Raw genomic sequence first — 16618 nt, forward strand, 5'->3', positions numbered from 1 at the left:
TGAATAGCATTATATTCTTCTATTTGTATTTGATAAATATTCATATCGCGTATAAAACAAGATTCTGTATAATTCAGCCTGACAAAATGCAAGCAAGGTAATATTTAAATGTGTGAAAATTTCCTTGAATAGTAAAGTTTCTCGTTACAAGACTTTTTAACACGTTGAAGATGAATCGAATATCAAGACGAACTCTCTGTATAAATGTCATACGATACCACATAATTTAGAATTCTAAAATTTGCAAGTATCATTTATACGCTCGTTTACATGTCATTTACATTTGTCATTTGTTTCATTCTGATCAACGGAACTATGATAAAGACGTCGTGTGTCTCAATATAAATGCACGATGTGTGTATGTTTTGTATGCTGATTATGATGTTTCGTGTTTATTTCCCTCCTGTATATCTTACAGATTTATCTTCTTAATAAGGTCCCAAGGTGAATACCAAATAGTATTGTAGAGGAAAAACGATCATCGTTGTTACTTGTATCGTTTGCAAGAAGAATCTATGGAGATGTAGCAAGCAAAATCCTATCTATCTCGAGGGAAATGTAACCAAAAGGCGATCAGGTAACAATACAACGCCAGGGTGAGCCAATTATTAGTCGAGAGTAGACAACTATAAGAGGCATCCTAAAGGCGTTGTGGGCCGTGATTTTACTACTGGAAGAATCCAGTAATTGATAAGTTGTAACCTGATCAGGTATCTTTGTTTTGAAATCACGTTTGATACCCTTAAGGGGTACATTGATACAAAGTTAGAGAAAAAAGTGTTGCGCGCATAGGGTTTATTTCATGCAGACGACGATAAGGCTTATGACAATAATAAAAGCGGGAAAACAAATAACAAATCAGTACATTACAATTCAATATTGACTATACATAGGATCACACACTAGCATTGAATTAGTTACAATTATTTGATAAAGTTGTACATCAAGAAAAATGTCACTATAATCCTGACGTTGCTTAGCAACACGTGATGATGGAGCAAAGGATGATCAGTAGTAGCGTGAGAAAAAGTTAGCATGCGATTTTGAACACCTTAAGGCATCTCCCTGCTCAGGCACGTGTGTTCCTGTGGGTAGATCAGGCATTATCTCAAACACTATGAATGTTAATGTCGGTTTGTTGTGCGAAGATTAATTTTTCAGTGGGCCTAGATCCTAAAGTGGTATATAGAAGTAAACTTAGAGTATCAATCAAGGAAGATTATACGTGACATACCTCTCATGTGCTTTCCTTATGTCGTGAGAGAAAACATATCAATAATTCACTATCACATATCCCACTTTGTATGATATACTATTACGCCTGGGATATACAAATTTACAAAATACAGCAGTGTATTACATCATATGAAAAATCATATGAAAGTTTGTATACACTCTTAAAAAGGTGTAGTCGGATTTGACTAGGTTCCTAGTAAATGAAATTTCACGCGATTCCTGGTCTTTGACTAGAAATCACGTCAACTTTGATTCAATACTAGTCAAGACTCAAATTTGACAAAAATGTAAGGTGTCAAATTTGACTCAAAATCTAATGAAATCTTATTTTACCAGGAATTATACTTAAATTCGACAAGACAGTTTTAAGAGTGTAGAAGCCATGATGATATATGTATTAAAATTTAGTAGTAAGAGTGTGGATATGGGATTTATGCAAACAATGGATATATGATATCTTCTCATTTTATTCCATGTATAACAAGTGTGGCATTTATATTCTATTTCAATAGTTGAGTTGAAGTAAATAAAATTGATTGGATGAATGTATACCAGAGAGAGTAATCCAATCGACGCTATGCATCGCTAACAAACTGTCTATCATATGATCACGCAATTAGATATTAAACCAGATACTCTCATATCCACGTATTAATCTAATTTACCATAATAATAAAATCTCACCCTGAAAACTAAGTACACAAAACATACTCAAAAAACATCTGCTCATCATCCTAAAAATGATATTTCCAACTTAATTTAGTGATGATGTTTATCCCCCCTAACCAATTAGTTTGCTGTCTCCAATCCCATTAGCATGTGCTAATAAACGTAAGATATAGCACATGAAGTGATTCCAACTTTCAACGGGTTATCCAATTCCTTCACAATGAATTGAGAGTTCGCTATTTGCAAGATTAATTGGAGTCTTCACGAGCAGAATACCAAGCGCTGGGATTGTCAGCATCTCCGTCATTCTGGATGGTAAAGGGGTTTATTGAATGATTTACCATGTACAGGGAGAGGTTTGCTTTAGTTGTGTGTAATTTATACATGTGTTACAAAAACTACATTGTGAAGTGATGTGATGTTATGCTTATTGTGAGTTCAGATAATCTTAAAATCAGTTAAATGGTTCATATACATGTGTATAACAGCTTTAAAAACTCCATTAATGTACAACACAGCAGGTGAAATCAAATGCATTATTACTTGCATTAAAATTTCGTTCATAAAGGCAAATGTATAGATTGTTGCACCTCTCTCTATTCTGCTATTTTTGATATGGCCATTTACGTATTTCAGATAGTAATTCACGATCACAGATTGTGGAAAAAGAGATTGCTTCTCTATACCCTTCTTTTACTTTTCATGTTTAAATTCTTTTATCATATTTGAAAAAGAAATCACCTTCTAACTAACTGTATTAGATTGTGGGATAGGCTTTTCATAACAATTTGTGGGTTTTTAGGGGGTTCGCCGTCGGACAAGTTTAGAAATGTCAAGCTTTCGTCAGGAGTAGCTCTGACTTCTTCAGGACAAAGTACCTAAGCTATGAGACATGTAGGCCGCCCCTTGCCTACTGATGGCTCTGAAAAGAGCCGTTCACTGTATACTGTCCCTTGTCAACAGAGAACAAGTAGATCTTGCCTATTTGCTAATTTCAGATGTTTTCTGTAGACAAGGGGCAGTCTTGACAAAATGAGTAAATGGAACTTAATATTGATTAAATTGTACTCAAATTGAGTACAATCTAATCAATATTGAGTTCCATTTTACTCATTTTGTAGCTCTGAGTAATTGAGTAAGTTTCACTATTTTTATTTAGAGTGTAACTTATCCGCAGCATTGTAAAATCCGTGCATAAGGTACAAGGTATAATACTGCCTGCCTTCCTAACATTCTACTACAGTTTTTAGCTTCTCTTAGATTCAGAAATGATCAAAATTAAATCCATTTAAGGAAACGCTAGAGGAACTTTAACGTTGTGCTTCTTGTACATAGACAGACTATGTCTACAGCACAAGGGTCTCAAAATTGAAGTTAACCTCTCTTTGTACAGACAGAATGTCTAATAGCGTATTTGAATTAGTGCAGAATTTACAGCATTCGTATTTAGGATTTCCACTGAGTATAGTTCTATTAGCAGAAAACGCGTAAGTAGGGGACCTCTTGGAGATGTTACAACTACTTTAAAGTAACTTGTCAAGAATTTGATATATTCTTGTTCTCTTTGTAGGCGGGATTTAATTAATACACTGCACGGGGTTCGTGTGGAGGCCTCAATGCATGGAGGTATATAAGGCAATGTTTCAGTTAACAAATAGCTCAAGTTCATTCCGTTTCATTCGCTAGGTCTTTTGATATTATTACTTTTGAGTTTACATATTTGAGAGCATGTAAATTATCTAAATTACATGTGCTAGTTTTGCATAGAATGGTTTTTGTTTAATAAACGCCATTGAAAATGTATATGGCAGCAGAATAGCGTATGATAGGGCAATCAACAAAAATATTCTTTGTGTCACACAGAAATAAAAATGCGATTCAAATTGATTACGAAGGGGCTTCAAACCAGAACAATAATTTTGCCCATTTCTCCATATTCATGTAGTCCCTGTAAGTTGTAGTTTTCTCGAGTCGAAAGCACTTATACTATAGTTAGGTTTCATTTACACTACAACGCAATTACTAAAATACGTACTCACACATTTCTGATATCTGATAGTGAATGGGCGGGAATTTTCAAATTCAAATACTGATATTACAAAATAAGCGCATGTCAACCAGCAACACATGTCTTTCTTTGAATACATCTGTATCAATTTGTATACTTTGTTCTTTGTCTTGTTTCCCATCTTTGTGTTATGATGGATCGCAAACATACAATGGTTGACCGTAATATTCCCAAGCGTCTTAACAATAGTAACTAATTAACCTTAACAACGAGGGAGGGAGGGAGGGAGGGTGTTGCGCAGATGTGAATTTTATTGCTTTGATGAAAAGCCATTAAAGTGAGATAGAGAATGAAAGAGAGAGAGACAGTCCAAAGTAAAGAGGCAGAGGGAGATTAGCAGATGAAGAGGATGCGCAGTGAGGTAGAAAAAGAGAATTCAAATTGAAACAAAGTATCGGTTCTTTATGACTTTTTGGTGTCGTTTGTGTTACAATAATGAATCCACGTTTGTCATTGAACATGTCGATGTCATACGCGTGTAGCAGGACACGTGTTATCTATTTAATGGTAGAGTAGATGACATTGAGATCTATAACTATTGCCGCTTTTTCTGACATATATTTACATTGTCTTCCCGTTGCTTCATTAAATATTGGCATATAAAATATAGCAAGACTGTATTAATACATTACATGCGCATATCGTGCCACAGTCCTATTTTTGTTTGATTTAGGGCAACTTCAAACCTATAAGCTCTGGGGAGGTATATTGTGTGTATTTCGGAACACAGTGTAAGCTCATTCCAAAGCTCATGTAAGCTCGTCACTAGCTCTGATAATTATCATGATTAAATCTGGTATTTAGCCTACATTACAAGTAAATGGGTTCACGAATGGAACTGTGTTAAGATAATAAGGTTATTCACTTCACCTAGTTTGGATTTCTAGCCCCTAACATCTTTATCGAGACTAAATAAGTGTATCTAGTATTTCAACACATTGTAACTACGAACAATAAGGGGCTGATGCAAATTTATATTTTTAAAATAAAAAAAAAATGCAAACATGTCACTTTACAAGAAGTATTCAAATACATATTGTGATATATAGGGGTAAGACACAACATAAAATACTTTGATTCAGGAATATTGTTCTTTTTGAGAAATTCCAAGTAAAATAATAAACTAACATTTTTGACGTTTCAAAGATGTCATTTTAGTGAAAAGGGGCTCCTCGTACTTTTCCTTTTTCGTGAGTTTAACTCCTTCATTTTTTATACTTGGAATTGCTCAAACAGAAGAATATTTCTCAGTTGAAAATAACATTCAAGTTTGTTCAAAGATTAAAATACTTTCTTCTTTGATAACATTGATATATGTTGCCTATTTGCTATTCATTTCCAAAGACGATGACAAACAAAGATACCCTGTAAGTATATGAATTAGAATTAACCCAAATAAAAATATAGGTCATATTGCTTGTAAGACGTATAAGACTTCGGGAGGAGACTTGTTGATTCGAATTGTAGTTTTCTTTTGAGCATAATAACAGAAGATTTTAATTACAAATCCTCCTCCCTAGAGCAAGAAACAGCTTTCAAGGAGATATTGCGTGGATTTAGATGTAATATATCTTTGCTCATGCTGCATGTATTACATTGCATGTATCATGCCGTAAACATGTTACTCAATTACTTCTGGGTCAGCAAGGATTCTTGTTTGATTAAAGCACAAGATTCATTGTTTTTAAGGCCAATTTGTTTCACAAGTTTAAATAAGTATTGTGTCAACGTAAAATTGTTTTGAAAACTAATTCTAATTCACTGTGTATACTTTTAGTCATCTGTGAAAAGTTCAAATTATGATAAATTGAATCATATCAACCACAAAAATATCACTTTTGGTTAGATGTTATCACCGACGTTGCGGCCAAAACCTTTGGCCTTCAGCTGGGTGGATGATTTAGGGTCATCCGAGGTCAATCGATGAGGAAGTTGCTTGATGACCCGATCCCAGTGAATCTGTCACATATAAAGATGTCACATGGTCGGGATCGGGTCATCAAGCAACTTCCTCATCGATTCACCTCAGATGACCCTAAATCATCCACTTAGCTGAAGGCCAAAGGTTTTGACCGTAACGTCGGTGATAACATCTAACCAAAAGTGAGTTTTTTCTGGTTGACATGATTCAATTGATCATAATTCATCTAATTCAATTACCCATCTAAAATAGAAAACAGATAGAAAACCTGCCCTTGCCTCAAAACATGTTATATTAATGATATTTCGAACACCATTATATCACACCCTCAATATTTCTGAAGAATTCACCACTTGGGCCAACACGATAAGACATCGAGGTGACAGTTAGTCGCAAGGCACTATAAAGGCGTCTAGGAAAGTGCATTTGTTCAAAGGGTTCAACTATTATAATTACTAATTAGTTTCAACCATTGCGTACGAACCTTTATCATCCTACTATGATCTTATTCTCTCTATCAGTAATATTGAAGGCAATTGAGACGACTATTTATGAGACTTGGTGCAACTGACGCGTACAAATAGACTCCCTACACAGATACATCTCTAACCCTGTTGGTATCAAAAGTATCACCATACTTACGAAAAATATGACATCAAAGAAATACAGGCAACATTTCACGAATTCTTTGGCGCAGCAGCACATGATGATGTCGTGGTTACTGGGCCAGGCAATACTCAGGATCAAAAGTCAGTCATATCTGCAATATCAAGATGAGAAAATTAAGATATATTATTTCATGTCTATATTTCAAAATGTCATTTGGTGCAAATCGTAAAATATTTAACACTATGCAGGCTGCGGTTGAAACCAGATATGGAATAGGTTATAGCTATATTTTTTTGCTATATCGAGCGAAACTTATTCGTGATCACTCTATAGTTCGCTTGGTTGTTATATATTTTATGGCGGGGTTTGTACAATAAACATTCATTTCAGCTTCTTACATCATTGGTCATGAGGAACATTACGCGCTCATATATCACATGACGCGTGTTGCTTCGAGTTACTGCAGAGACCGGAAAAAGCACGTTGATGGCTGAGTTGTAATTAGTACACAACTGACAAGTCAGTAGTAAATTATATCGGCTTCTTATAATTCTCGTCTTCAAGGTGGTGGTATGTATATGTGAGGATGAGTTATGAGTGGGACGGGTGGGGTGTAAAACATACCACACTAACATTTCACATGAAGTGTTGTTTTTCGATTTATTGCGGAGACCGGAAAAAGCACGCTGATGGCATATTTGTCATGGTTGTAGCCTGCACCACAGAAAATTGCTAGTGAATTACATATTATAATACATTTTTGGCAGATTTGTTTTTGGAAAAGTGTGTTTGTGTGTGGGGGGGGCGTTCTAGGTGGAATCTGGTGGGTTGTCGGGGTGGGGGGGTGAGAGAAAATGTGGAGATAGAGGAAACAAAGAGCACGAAGACTAGCATCAATAATCAAAATGAAGTGTTTCGAAGGGAATGGAAACTGGAAAAAGCACATTGGTGGCTTAGTTGCATTATACCCCTAATTAATAAAGAGGAGAGATTGATAACAATTATTTTTATTGTTGGTTACGGATGAAGTATGTGGGGTGGCGGTTCGGGTGGAGGGGGTGCTTGTGTGTGGGGTGGGGTGTATGGTTTTTTTTTCATGTGTATGCACATAGTCACTCATATAGTCAAGTACATTTTTATAATAGGAATGATAACCCTATGTAATTGCCAATTACCGTGTATCATTGTTCCTTCCTACATCGCTACCTACTGGCGAGATGGGAGCATCAAATTATCACAGGCTATAAACTATTATTTTTATGAGGCTAGAAAGATTAATATGAAATTAAATGAGATATCTCATTAAATTTTGACCACTGCACTGATGACTTGTAAACATTCTGCAGATGTTTCGGCCTCTTAGTGATCCTGAAAACAATTACTTTGGTAGAGATGTAACACGCACAATGAATTATAGCCAATTACCATAACCCGTGAAGAATTATTTTATCAGAATACCGTAGAATTCCGTCTACAAGCATATGGTCGAATCCAACCAAAAGTGTCCACGGGCCAAAAATAAAAGTCCGAAATAAAAATGTCTCCACAATTTTTTCCTTTTGCCCATTGATTGATGACATATTGGCCTTATAGGAACCAAAAGTGCCATTACTAATCTTGAAAAATAAATCCAGGACGTGTGATAGTAAATGTGATATCAAATCCCAATGTTACCTACGAATACCACTAGGATGCTTTCACTATCGCAATACTAATCAACCTAAAACAAATGGAATATTCCCATTAACGTTTTTTTCGTGTAATGTAGACCACAGGGTGTCAGGAAAATGCTAGCTCAACCAGAAAATATTTGTTTTTATTTTATAACGCGATCAATATGATCTTAGTCAATTTATGCTAGTTTATTTTTGAAAATGAAGTTTAGTCAGTTTCTGTATTTTATTTATCAAAATGAGTATGAATCAATTTACACATTGTATTAGAACAAGTAGGATATATATTTTCAAGAATATTAGGAATTATACGCATATACCTAACGCTTTATACAATGAAAAGGTGAAGAAACCCGGGTATTCGTAGGTAACATGAGCGATTTAACAATATCTATATTGAGTTTAGAGGTTTAAATTTTGCTATTATGGTAATGAATTAATAAAATGGTAGTTTTTAGATCTCTTTCAGATGGTACGTCCAAATGAATAAATGCTATTACCTTAGATCAAAAAATTTTGATGCTTTTAGTAGGTATGTCACAGTGGCTGCACAATAATTCTGCTACACTGTGCATGCAAGCATAACAGTGAATTGAAAAGGGCGCGCTTCAAATTTGGCCAATTTTAGAAAACATCCATGTCGATAAATGAATTTCTTCATATGCTTCATTTATCCAAATTGTTTAAATTTTTAATATATGGTGTGTGAAGCCTTTCCCAGGCTAACATCGGGTCCTTAAATAAAAAAATTGTTTTGTTTAAGAGCTACTGCCTGTTTTTATGGATTTTTGAAGATCGCTCATAAATCAGTAAATATAGGCCTATTGAAGTAAAGGAACTACCACCATTTAACTGAAATACTAATCTTTCTTGGCATGTAAATTAATTCCGTCGACAACGAATGAAACACTTCCCTAAAACTAGTTGAAGCAAAACATTAATCAATGATATTTTTAGGGAGTATTTTTCCAAACCACAATAGCTCTAAGCCATTGTGTGTGTCCAAGGCCATACTATTTTTGTATACGCGGTACAGTAAAAGGGCTTTTGCTTTTACCGATTATCCTCCCATGTTAATCCAGATGACAAAATGTTAATTTAAAGTCTCATTGCAACTGAATTTTAATTTTTACTTTTCGGACTTGGCTTTGAGTAATGGTGACACATACCATGTTTACAGTAAAAATGAAAATTATATTCCAGACACCGTCAAAATGTCAAACTTTTTATTTTTTGTATTGTTTTTAAATAATTAACTGCAGTTCATTTATTCAACCTCATAACAGGATCATACTTAAAAAATTTATGATGAATGAACAGACGTTCATTAAATATTGAAAAAAAAACTAAAATTACTCATGCCTAATTTGCATAATAATATCATAAATACATAATTAGCTGTTTTTACCTAATTTGCATAATTAATTACTTTTTGTGTATTTTTGTTATCAATTGAAAGAACTTTGTATACATATGTGTGCACAAAAACCGCACCTTTATATCATGTACGGTTTTCTATTGGCATCAATTTTGCATATTAATTAGCTGAACTTAGTCATTTTTGAGATTTAATTTGTCTGCAGATTGGCCGAAATTGCTAAAATAGTATATTTGGTTAATTTATTATAATTATTCAATGATGGATTTTTTAATTTTGTTTTCTGTAACGAAGTCAGGAAAGATATGCATTTAACATGTGATATTTAAATTAACGCTGCTTTTTCAAGCAAGCGTCCAAATATACCTTCAAAATCTTAAAATGTGCCAATTTTGTCATTACAGCCATTTGTGGCAGGATTTCATTCCATCTACGAGCATCTTTAAATTGACACTACGTCACAATGCATTGACCGATTTCAATTCTGTTTTTTGATTTTTGATGCTTTAATAAAGCTCAATAATGTAGGAACATTAAATAACATGTTTCTGCTGCGATTATTTTTGAGGTGATATGCCTACTTTTAGCAAGATTTTGACCACTTCATTTTGATATACAAGTAGTTAATCAGCAATTTTACATAATAAATAATTGTTGAATGAATCCGTATATGGGTAATAATAGTGTCCTGGGGTACCGCTTAAAGTTTTTGACAATTAATTTCCATTGGTAGACACACTTCATTACACATGTCATGTATTATGCTGTATTCGTAAGTAACATTTCAGTATTTGTAGGTAAGAATTAGACTTTTGGTGGATATCGCAATCAAAAATTCATTTTATAAAGCACTTTGAATGTATTATTTTCTTTATGTGCGTTTATTGATACTTTAGACCCTATCATGTATTAATAATGTCGGTTCACAGCGGTTGAAAGAGGATTGAAGTAAGAAACAAAGGCACTAAAGTGACTTTAATTTGCTTAATTGCACACAAATCGCTTAAAACCGTTATTGCAGACTTGTGAAGTCCATCTTGGAGTCAGTTACGTCTTGTGGCCTTTCGTTTGAGGGCAACTACAATTAGCTTTATACCAGGGTCCATCAATGTGTTGTCTAGATCATGAGACAATGAGAACAGTCGTTTTTTCCATGGTATTCGTAGGTAACCTTAGCGAAAACGTCAAAAGTTACCTTCGAATAAATCAATTTGGACACAAATTACTCAGAAACCAGACGGTCGGTAAACATTTAAAATGAAGCACACATGACAGTTGACAAATCCAAGTATTTATCCCTTCTAATCTTCTTTGAATCTGATTTTTCTTTCAAATTTCAGTATTTTGTCTATTTCAGTACATATTTTTCACCAATTAAGCCGTATTCAGTTTTGCATGGTGGGCATGTATGTGAATTCGCAACTTTCATTGACATATGATTTGATAGCAAACATACAGGCCTTTGTTATGTACCAATATGGGCATTGGCATGAATGGCGTTGTTTCACAATACTGTCATGATGTCAAATTGTATTCGTAGGTAACATTCGGTTACCGAAATTTACCTACGAATACTTGCTTTTATTGTTGACATCTCAGAAATATTTAAACGCAGGCTATTGAAACTTGGTAGAAATAAAGAGTGCATTACCCTGCACCTATTGCTTAACTATTGTTTACTATTCTCTCACTTTGTGGAAATGGCACAGCTTTTAACATGTATTCGGAGGTAATGCATATTTTTACCAAACCTACCTTTGTGCCATTTAGAATTTCTGGCAGCTAAACACAATAATAAAGATGTCCGAATGCAATGCATTTCAGTATTGGACATATCAAAGCTTGTATCAATTGCGCATTTATTAGTGATTTCCATTTTTAAAGATATATCTAGTGCTATGAAAAATTGTATTCGTAGGTAATGTAAAACAATACCACTCAAAAAATTATCACAAAAAATTCATAATTATGTACAAATATGTGAAAAATTGAACAGGCAATCTTTGAATACACACCTTTCAGGAAATCAATTTAGATTCAATCCAATGACTTCTTTTCATAACTGATTTATATGTTTTTAAAAATACTTTAAGAAATATTTTGAAAAAATGGGTAAAAATAGCATGTTTTGGGGTCTCTGTGTCTAAGTTTTTCACAAAGGGGTCTTATTATATATGGCGCGAAGCGTATGATCAAGGCGAATAAACACAATACAAAAACGAATGCCAATTGATTAATACTTTTAAGTTATGGCCCTGAACATGCCGTGTACACTTTTCGTTGGATTCGACCATATATGCCTCTAAATGAGGGTTGTTTGTCGAACAACTAGTTCGCTATAGTTCGCTTGGTTGTTATATATTTTATGGTGGGGTTTGTACAATAAACATTCATTTCAGCTTCTTACATCATTGGTCATGAGGAACATTACGCGCTCATATATCACATGACGCGTGTTGCTTCGAGTTACTGCAGAGACCGGAAAAAGCACGTTGATGGCTGAGTTGTAATTAGTACACAACTGACAAGTCAGTAGTAAATTATATCGGCTTCTTATAATTCTCGTCTTCAAGGTGGTGGTATGTGTATATGTGAGGATGAGTTATGAGTGGGACGGGTGGGGTGTAAAACATACCACACTAACATTTCACATGAAGTGTTGTTTTTCGATTTATTGCGGAGACCGGAAAAAGCACGCTGATGGCATATTTGTCATGCTTGTAGCCTGCACCACAGAAAATTGCTAGTGAATTACATATATTTTCGGCAGATTTGTTTTTGGAAAAGTGTGTGTGGGGGTGTGTGTGAGGGGGGGTTGCGCGTTTTAGGTGGAATCTGGTGGGTTGTCGGGGGGGAGGGTGTGAGAGAAAATGTGGAGATAGAGGAAACAAAGAGCATGAAGACTAGCATCCATAATCAAAATGAAGCCTTTTATTTCGAAGGGAATGGAAACTGGAAAAAGCACGTTGGTGGCTTAGTTGCATTGGTATCCCTAATTAATAAAGAAGAGAGATTGATAACAATTATTTTTATTGTTGGTTACGGATGAAGTATGTGGGGTGGCGGTTCTGGGGAGGGGTATGGGGGGTGTGTGGAGGTGGTGTTGTTCATGTGTATGCACATAGTCACTCATATAGTCAAGTACATTTTTTATACCGTAAAATACGCAAGGTTTCAGTGTTTTACTGAGCAAGCTGAGCCTATATAGAGTCTTCCGTGTAAGTGTATAAATCCTCTTAGCATTTGCGCCCCTGATTACATCAACCTCTGCATTCATTTAATTTAGCTGAAATGTTATCAAATTTGCTCGCCAGGCAACGAGACTTATTTTGTAGCAGGGTCAGTAATTACCCACTCGTAAATATTGCATGTCTGTTCCTTACACTTAAAAAAATTTGATCTTATTATAGCACACTATCAGACTAATACGATTACGCAAAGAAGATTGGACTTAAAATAAATTTTATATTAAAATATGATTTCTAAACTATTTGTGTGTTTATAAAACGTTATTCGTGTAAACAGTATTTGACATCTGTGAGTTTTGTCAATGTCAAAACGCTTTTTACACTATGTGGAGATTCTGAAAGTAGTGAACATTTATGATTACGTATTTTGTTCAAGTTCTTTTCCTGATTTACGCGAAAACTCGCATGATGGACTATAAAACGGTTTGTTTGAACAGCCGCTTTTGATATGGCCTTGAAAAGTAAATGTTTTACGCCATGTAAGTTATTCAGATGTTAATGTTCGTGTAGGAATTCATGATTATTCTAAATGTATTGTGCATGTATGGATATACATGGCACTATAATTGTTCAACGGTGTATAATAATTTCTTTCATAGTTTACCTTTCTGAAGAGTATTGCAAGTATTTCATAAATTGTATATTAATGTGGTCATTGTGGTATGAAGCGTAGAGTTATGCGATATTTTTAGCAGCCGAAATATACAAGCACAAGCATTATTCTACACAGTGCATGTATGGTCTTTTTTAGCACAAATTTAATAATAATAAAGTAAAATAAGAAAGAGGCGAGTATTTATTAGGCAAACGTAATGTCAATACAATTCAAGAACCGGTGTTTAAAAATTCTACCTTATTGACTATCTCCACTGCTTTCTTTGAGTTAGCATTTTACCCAAGTTCGTTTCCCTCCTAATTTACTTGTGGGAGCAATTTAAGGTGGCACAGAAGGCAAAATTAGATTAAACTGATAGTACTCTCTCGCTTTGCTCTATTCCCAATCGATGCCTATCTTTAACTTCTCCATAACAAGTCAAATCTGCACGTGAAATTTCATCCTGCAGTCAAACCTTCCAAGGGAGCATCAAGCAAACAGACACTACCCAGTTAACATACTTTGTACACTTTACCAAAAGTGCAGTTGCGGTGAAATCGCTATAATAATGCTCATTTTGGTCTCGCAATGACTGGTAACTTCAGGCAAGATATTATATAATTTTAGATCGTAGTGCTAGTGGCATCCTTTTTTATTTATTCGATAAATCCAATTTAAGTCCTTATTATTGAAAAGTGGGGAAAACGTGCAATTGACAACATCGCCAATTTTCGGTATTCATATAACGGAATTATATATTTAACATGATTTAACGTTTTGTTAATGTTATTATTGTACTGAAGTAATTCACAAGGTAAATTTACCTCTTGGACAGACGTGCCAAATGCCAATATATAAATATATATACCGTTTATATTGTGGGTGGATGTGTGTATGGATTTGTGATTTTATTTTCTCAATTTATTAAAAAGAATGAATTTCTCTTGTCTGTTATGTCGAAGAAATAATATAATTCCTTGTATTCCTTGAAAGTATAAGTCAGTGCTATTTATAGTAAGATAAGAATGATAACCCTGTGTAATTGCCAATTACCGTGTATCATTTTTCCTTCCTACATCGCTACCTACTGGCGAGATGGGAGCATCAAATTATCACAGGCTATAAACTATTATTTTTTATGAGGCTAGAAAGATTGATATGAAATTATATGAGATATCTCATTAAATTTTGACCACTGCACTGATGATGTAGGTTTGTAAACATTCTGCAGATGCATCGGCCTCTTAGTGATTCTGAAAACAATTATTTTGGAAGAGATGTTACACGCTCAGGAACACAATGAATTATAGCCAATTACCATAACCCTTGAAGAATTATTTTATCAGAATACCGTAGAAATCCGTCTACAAGCATACATGCATATGCCTTTAAATGAGGGTTGTTTGTCGAAAGACATTACGACAAACAACCTCCTCAAAAACATTATTTGGAGTTTGAGCAACTATTACTGATACAGGCGATTGTACAAGCATTTATTGTTGTACGACTAATCCCTTGTAATATAGGTATGCTTAGACGGAATTCTACGGCTAGGGATTCAGACCAAGGTATTCAGACCAGGCAGGAAAAAACGTGGTTTATTAAGGGATCTGGAATGAGCGTTTTGAGCGTTTCGACAGTATTTTTTGTGGGACATGAGAGCTCATCAGACATATCGAATTGCATTCTGAATACGAAGAATGTCTTTCTGATATCAAATAATTTTCATTTTTGAAATTCACGATATAATACAAATTTTATGACAAATTATTAAAATTTGATATTTTTCACATTTTGAAATATAACAGTCCTCGAAGTTAATTTTATAAATCTAATGATATATTCTTAAAGTGTATGTAGCTGGGAGGAAAAGCCGACGATCAATTGAAAATTTTGACCTTTCATATTGAAGATATCGATTTTTTTCCCAAAAAGACCTAATTTTTGTTGGTGTTTTGGGGAAAAAATCCATATCTTCAATACGAAAGGTCAAAATTTTAAATTGATCGTCGGCTTTTCATCCCACATACATACACTTTAAGCACATATTATCAGATTTATAAAGTTTACTTCGAGTACTGTTAAATATCAAAAATATCAATTTTCAATCATTTGCCATAAAATGCGTATTACATTGCGAATTTCAAAAAATCAAAATTATTTGATATCAGAAGGACATTCTTCGTAGTCAGAATGCAATTCGATATGTCTGATGTGCTCCAATGTCCCACAATAAATACTGTCCAAAGGTTCATACCCCACCCCTTAAAACGATTGCGAATTTCTATATGGTCACACATCACATTATCCATTATGGTACCTCAGGCATCAGGTGTATAGTAAGTACCCAGGTTGGTACGCAGATGTCATAACCATGAAGAAAAATATCAAGCATGATTTTTAAAAATTACATTTTAGTACCACTAGTGTATGGTGATTTTCTTACATTCAACTAGTTTTTCAATCTATAGTTCAAAGATATCAACCTGACAAATTCTCCGCATAAGTTTGTTCATGTTCGATGCTTTTCCTACCACAAAAAAGAAAACCAAGAAATTCGACGATTCTGTCAAAGCCCTACATAATCTTACGCACTAATATGACATATTTAGCAAGAATAGGAAATCCCAAATGTAGAATATTCACCAAACTCAGTGGAATACACACATTGCGCAATCCATTAAGACATCTTGTATGATGATTCACCCCATAAGACCCCTTAATACCACTCTTAAGATGCACACTTTAACATATTGAATTACTCTTTAATTGTACACTGTACTACATGTATTTCAACCCCATGCTCTTTTCAAGCCTTTTAAGGAGACCAGAATGCACTTCCTTTGGCAAAATCTACTCAACGCTGCGTGTATACCAGGTTCTAGGCAAACGTGAAATTCAACAGTTCCTCATATCTCAAGTATGCAAATGCGATCAATTTACCAGGCTAGGATTAGGCTAGGATATTTCGACATGAAAACAGGATTATTAGGGTTAGGGTAGGCATTAAAACTTTATCGCTGTCTCAAAGTTAACTTACCATTTATACTTCGTGATCTTGACATTAAAATTGAAAGTTGATCCACAAATAAGCGTCTATAAACTAGCATATATACCACGTAAATTGGAACGAAAACACAGAGTGGGTGCAATGGGACTATTTAATCTGCAAGTTAAAATATTTCACACCTACAATAACCACAACAATGCATACGGTATGC

At 34.4% G+C, this 16618-nt stretch overlaps 1 protein-coding gene across 2 annotated transcripts in view; it reads right to left on the reverse strand.

Moving 5' to 3' along the window:
- Nucleotides 1-16618, reverse strand: part of LOC140155798 (tetraspanin-9-like) — a 51049-nt gene that overhangs the window by 29112 nt on the left and 5319 nt on the right. Inside the window, exons 1-2 of one of the 2 annotated variants that reach the window (XM_072178765.1) lie at nt 16438-16516; nt 6537-6654 (exon numbers count right to left, since the gene is read on the reverse strand). In XM_072178765.1, coding sequence (XP_072034866.1) covers nt 6537-6599 — 63 coding nt within the window. In that variant the 5' untranslated portion in view covers nt 6600-6654; nt 16438-16516. Of the gene's footprint in view, nt 1-6536; nt 6655-16437; nt 16517-16618 lie in introns of those variants that run through there. The other variant, XM_072178763.1, reaches the window with a different exon arrangement.

The sequence above is a fragment of the Amphiura filiformis genome, chromosome 6 (assembly GCF_039555335.1).
Source record: "Amphiura filiformis chromosome 6, Afil_fr2py, whole genome shotgun sequence".
NCBI classification, from domain to species: Eukaryota; Metazoa; Echinodermata; class Ophiuroidea; order Amphilepidida; family Amphiuridae; genus Amphiura; species Amphiura filiformis.